Below are 5,611 nucleotides of genomic sequence, written 5' to 3'. Positions count from 1 at the left end.
TCAGCAGGAGGTGGCCAGGGCGCTCTTCCAAAAGAAAGGAGAGGGGAGCTTCAGTGAAATCCCTCGACCAAGGGTAGCTGGCAGGAGGGCAGGGTGAGTCAGCCACCCTCCTAGATGGGGATGCAAGCGGCCAGCTGAAATTGCCTACAGAAAACATACTTTGATTTAATGCTGCCTCTGGAGTGCCTGGGAGGAGGGTATGCTGTGGGACACCTCATAACTGAAGTGCACTTTCCCCCATACTGTGTTGAAAAGCTGGGCGTTTGAGATGTTTACAGAGGGAAGAATGATGAGGATTAGCAGAAGTCAAAGTACAGATTATTGCATTTGAGTGCTTAATAATTATTAGCTTTGCTGATGGAAACATATTGATGTAAAAGGTAATAAAACAAATGCCTTCAGCAACCAGAAAGTGCCTTGTACCCTAGATACAATCTTTTCAAAGACCAGAATTGCTTTTTGCCATTGTATATAAATTGTCCTTTATTTCCTGCTAACAGCATTTTTGTTTAGTTGCTTTTCATGTTTGAACTTACTTTTCCTTAAAAAATTTCCCCAGAAAGCTGGGCCCATTTGTGAAAAGTCCTGGGCTTCAGGGAGCTCTGTTTCTCTGCAGTCTGACTCTGTCGCTCTGTTGCAGGTGCGTTCGTGCACGCAGGCAACATTTTGGCTACGCAGCGGTTGATACGCTGGCATCCAGGGGCTTACGTAAGTTGCTTTTCCAGCTTTTCCGTGGTTTTCAGAGAACAGCAGCCCACAGCAAAGTCCTGTACTCAGTGCCTCCTCTCCCTTAAGCTAGTTTTTAATGCTCTTCCCTATATTCTACATAATCCTGAAATTGGGTTTCATTACCTGGTATTTCTTAGTCACGGAGCCTGCTCAGTTACACCTGTGTCCATGTGACTCAGGGAAAGGACTGGAGGTTATGGATATCCCCAGACACTTCTGTAACCTAACTGGGTGTTTGTGCTTCAGGGTGGAGCCAGTATCTCCTCTCTTGTAGTGAGCACCATTCCACACTGGTGGCTGGAAGCAAGCAGCGTGGTTTTCCAGCAGATGCTGTTTTTAAAGCCGGGATATCAAACCAGTGCAGACCAGTGATCAGATCTGCTTTTGTGGTGGACTTCCAGCCTTTTGTTTCTAACACTCTGCATCCTCTTCCAGGTGGGGATGGGCCGTAACAAGACACTCTACGCCCTGGAGGATGGGATTGTGAGATACACCAAAGAGGTCTACATACCTCCACCCCGCAGCAGTGAGAGCAGGGAAGTGATCTGTCGTCTACCCAAAGGAGCAATTCTTTATAAAACCTTTATCAACGTTGTCCCTACCACAGAAGTAGGAAGTTTTAAACTGGTCACGATGCTCTGAGCCTCCTGCATCATGTAGGGACAGAGGGGAAGGACCAGGTGGGACAGACCACTCCTGCTGGACTGGCGTCCAAGGACAGGCACGTTCTAGCTCTGGAGATACCAACTTAGGTCTTTGTTTTCTTGCTCCCGCACCACACGTGGTCAGGGTTCAGGCCCTGGGATCACCTGCTGGCCTTTGTAAGAGTGTTTAATAAATGCTGTGGGGCTGATGAAGGTCTTGACTGCTTACAGAATGAGTTATTTATGTTCATTTAGCATTGAGCTGCTGTCCTCTGGAGAACCTGTTCCACTGTGCCACTGGATGAGTTCTCCCTACAGTCACTCTTATGTCAGTACTTGTCCCACTAATAGTTCCCTCTATTTTTACTCCTTTTTAGACATTACTGTTATATTTGTATCCTTATTCAAAGTACTGCAGAAGAGCACAGATTCTTTTCCACTTGTACATCCCAGTATGTCCCAGTGCATCAGTGTGTCCCAGGAAGCTAGGTTTTTTCCTTCTAACCTCAATTATTAACTCATATCTGAAAGCGTTACATTTGTGAGGCAAGTTTGCTCTCATAAAATGAACTCATGACTAACTTTAGAGTGCCAGGTAAGATCCAGAAGTCTGGGGTGGTATCTGAAGCTCAGCGGCTGGAGTTGTATCATAAAGCCATAATCCAGAAGACATCCTTTTGTCTTACCAAAATCATTCCATGAGGTTTTTGAGCCTCAGAAGAAAGGAGCTCAAATGCCCTGTGGCCAAAGTGATCTCATTTTACCTACAGGTTTGTAAACAATTTGAAACATTTGCTCTGCAGTAGAAAACAACAGGTTATCAAAATTGGTGGTGTAAGGACACCAGTTTGACATTATTAGATTGCTCTGCAAAAGATTTGGTACACTGGGTCAGGCACACGTCCACTGTTCCTTTATGTTCATCAAGCCCACCAGCTGTTTTGTCCACTCTTCTGTACTTTCCCAGCTTGCACACCCAGTCACGGTTCATCTCAGTGGGTGATATTTGCACACTGCAGGTGATACAACCCCTGGAGCCTCCCCACATCTTTTTCTGAAGTCCATACAAAATTGCTCAAAGCTGCAGAGAACCATTGCCGCACAAACACACAGCAATGCTCAGATGTAGATTCATTTTGCTGCTTACAGGTGAGGATTCCCACCTGGTATCTGATACACTGATAAAGTAAAACATTTTATAACTTAAGAATTCTTGTCAGTGAAGTAGCACAACGTGACCACTGCCTGAGGTCGGATCCTTGGCACGGCTGGCAGCACGTGCCTCAGACGTATGGTACACCAGCCTGGAGGAGCTCTGCCTGAGCAGACTTTCACCTTGGCTTTGCCCCCTGTGTAGAAGCACGCAGCTGGTCCGTCCTTCGCCTTTGGTAACAGTATGTTTGCCAGAGAAGAGCAAGCCACGTCCCTGGTTGCTCCACTCAGAGCAAAGCCTGGCGGTGGCTCTATGGTTGTCCCGGTGCTGCGGAAGGGACCTCTCTGCTGGCGGGGTCTGACCTGCCCGCGTCTCGGCTGATGGCGAATCGAGGTGGAGGGCTGAGGTTTGGCCACTCCCTGCGGATGAGAACGATGTCACAGGCACTTGGTCGCTGACACCACGGGAAGCAGCAGCACATGGAGGCCTTACACGGCTGTGTTTCGCTGAGTTTGGTAGCCGACGGGGGCCTGGAAAAGGTCTGGCACAGCACGTCTGTCCAAGGTCTCTGAGCTTAATACTGTTCCTGAGAAAGCTGGAGGATGCCTCAGAGCATGCTCGTAGGGAGGCGGCATCTATTGAGGAGAGAGGAAGAGCATTACAGCTGATCAGAAATAACCAGAAGATTATCCCACCTCTTCTTACAGTGCAGATGACAAGGCTCACAGCCACCAGCCTGAAATTGAATTCCTGCAGCCCTTAGAGCAGTGAGCTGCTGGCGAGATGAACAGTGGGAAGATCAGTGCTTAGCACTGGTTTGCAACACAGCAGGGCAGAAATCCACTGCAGAGGCACGTTCCCTCCCACACACTGTGCCAGGTTTCTGCTCTTCCCTGTCCCCTTCAAGGACTTGTCACTACTTGTCACAAGGCCAGAAAAGACTTTTGTTAAAACAGGACCGTCACTTACTTTTCCTTAACCAAGGACCAATTACTGGGATTTATACAAACACCCTCAACCCAGGCTTTCTACCCAGGTTTTGGTAGTGAGTCTCACTGAACAGCAGCTGAGAAGAACCTCCAGGCTGTCGTTATGTTTATTTTGGCAGAGCTGGAATAGCTTTGTCCCCATAACGAGTGACAGGAGTGGCACAGGGATGTTGTTCAAGACCTCCCAGTGCAGTTCCCCAACTACTCATCCTTGGGGGGCCTTACTCTCCTGTGCCCTTGGTGCTCTGATTGTGGGGCAGGTATCATTAGTTACAGCTCCAAACACTGAGCAGCAAGTGCCGACTATGCCACAGTTTATGGTTCAGCTTTAAAAAGCTCCAAAACCCAGGTAAATCAGTGAACCTTTAGTGCTCTACTCAAGGTTTCAAATGTTTCTGTTCTGCTTTAGTCAATGAGGTTTCTGTTCAACACGAGTCTCTTGGGATGCTGCCGCAGGGCCTACTTGGCAGATGCACTCGCTTTTCTCTATTCTAATGCAGGAGTGCAAATCTTAAATGTCATAACAGGCAAAAAAATGTCATAAGAGGCAAAGCCTCCTGCTCATAAACAAGTCATAAACACTTCCAGGTAATAGTGTGGGGCTTCCCAGAGGTGTCCCGTGGAGAGAAGGGAGCAAGAAACTGTGGAAGCCTTACAGATCTAAAAATAACATTCCCAGCTTGGACTTGCATGGAGCAGATGATCCGAAGGGCTTGCCCTTTCATCAGCAGCTCTGCCCTGCCTCCCGGCACAGGCATTTCTGCAAATGCACCGGGAGAGTTCAATCATTAACCAGCACAGATGTACACCAAAGGAGCCTCCTGGTACACTTTGTGCCCTTCCCAGAGATAAAGGCTATCGGGAAGAGGTAATCACAGAGAACAGAGTCCTTCACTACTGCAAATTGCTGAAGCAAGACCCAGATACAAAACAAAGCGGAGGAATTTTCTGCTGGCCCTTGCCAGCACCCCTGAGCTCACCTCCTGGGAGGGCTCTGCCCAGAGCCCAAACCTCTCGGCGATCATCTGATGGATTTCCCGCTGGCGATCTTTCTTCCGCACACTCTCGTAGCTGGGCAGGCGAGGCTGCTCCCAGGAAGGGAGCTGGTAGCTGCTGGGGGGTCCAACACAGAACAGCTCCTCAGCCTAGAAATGCCCAGCCCAGAAGAGAAAGGTCAGTGTGGCAGTGGCTTTCTTTGCTGGTACTACTTCGAGTTACTTCAGGCCAGGATGCTCTTCCTTGAATCCAGAGAGGAAATCCTCCCTCGCAGGAGGTAATTACACCACAACCTGCTCTGCAAGATCCCAAGCCCCGAGGGATCTGCCTGGCACTTCACGCCCACAAACCTCAAGGCACCATGGCATCCTCTGCAGCATCCCTGCCCCTCCCCTGCAGGTGTTTACATACAGTCAGCACTTCCCAAAGTTGCTCTGGCTGTCCAGCACCTTCTTTCTATGCCCCAGGAGCTCAACAGGTCCCAATGACCACATTCTCTTCCCAAACTCATGAGGATCTTCACTACCATTCCCCCCACCAGGGGCCCAGTCATCACCTGCACACCAGGGTTGTCGGCAGCGCTCTCCAGCCGTGACGCTCTGCACTGGGGACCCACCAGCCGCTGGCTGCTGCTGAAGTAGGACGGGGGACAGTCCTGTAATGAGGGGAGAGGGAGAAGGACGTGAGCAAAGCTAAAATCCCTCACATTTCACACAGCGGCAAGCAGAGCTCAGCCCGCTCACATGGAACAGCCTGGGGACTCTGGGCAGGGGGGAGAGCTGCTACTTCTGCCCATTTGGCTCTCTCCACTGGCAGACAACATCTACCTGCTCATTTACCACCACTGAGACCTTAGGCACATCCTCACCGTGCAGTGCAGAGCCAGCTTTAAGGGCCTGAGCAAGCTGGCACAGCAGGTGACACAACCCCACGGAGGGACAGCAGCCCAGGCCCAGGGCAGCGTTTTCTTCAGACTCAGCAGAACCATCTCTCTTTGGGGGGACAACAAAAAAAACAACCCAACTCTTCCACTAGTGTAGATAAGAGCTCCATCACATGCTCAGGGTTACAGAATTTGTAGTGCTTATCTACCAAGAGAG

The 5,611-nt window shown here is 49.7% G+C and overlaps 1 protein-coding gene across 1 annotated transcript in view; it reads left to right on the top strand.

The window, feature by feature from the left end:
• Window positions 1–1,398, top strand: part of MRPL27 (mitochondrial ribosomal protein L27) — a gene marked incomplete at its 5' end in the record, with an annotated part of 1,632 nt that extends 234 nt beyond the window's left edge. Inside the window, 2 exons of the mRNA XM_010191504.1 lie at window positions 641–708; window positions 1,165–1,398. Coding sequence (XP_010189806.1) covers window positions 641–708; window positions 1,165–1,371 — 275 coding nt within the window. The remainder of the gene's footprint in view (window positions 1–640; window positions 709–1,164) is intronic.
• Between the last annotated feature and the right edge of the window lie 4,213 nt (window positions 1,399–5,611).

Source organism: Mesitornis unicolor, unplaced genomic scaffold, assembly GCF_000695765.1.
Source record: "Mesitornis unicolor isolate BGI_N332 unplaced genomic scaffold, ASM69576v1 scaffold31039, whole genome shotgun sequence".
Taxonomy (NCBI): Eukaryota; Metazoa; Chordata; class Aves; order Mesitornithiformes; family Mesitornithidae; genus Mesitornis; species Mesitornis unicolor.
Note: the sequence above shows the minus strand (reverse complement) of the source record. Positions and strands in the feature narration are given on the sequence as shown.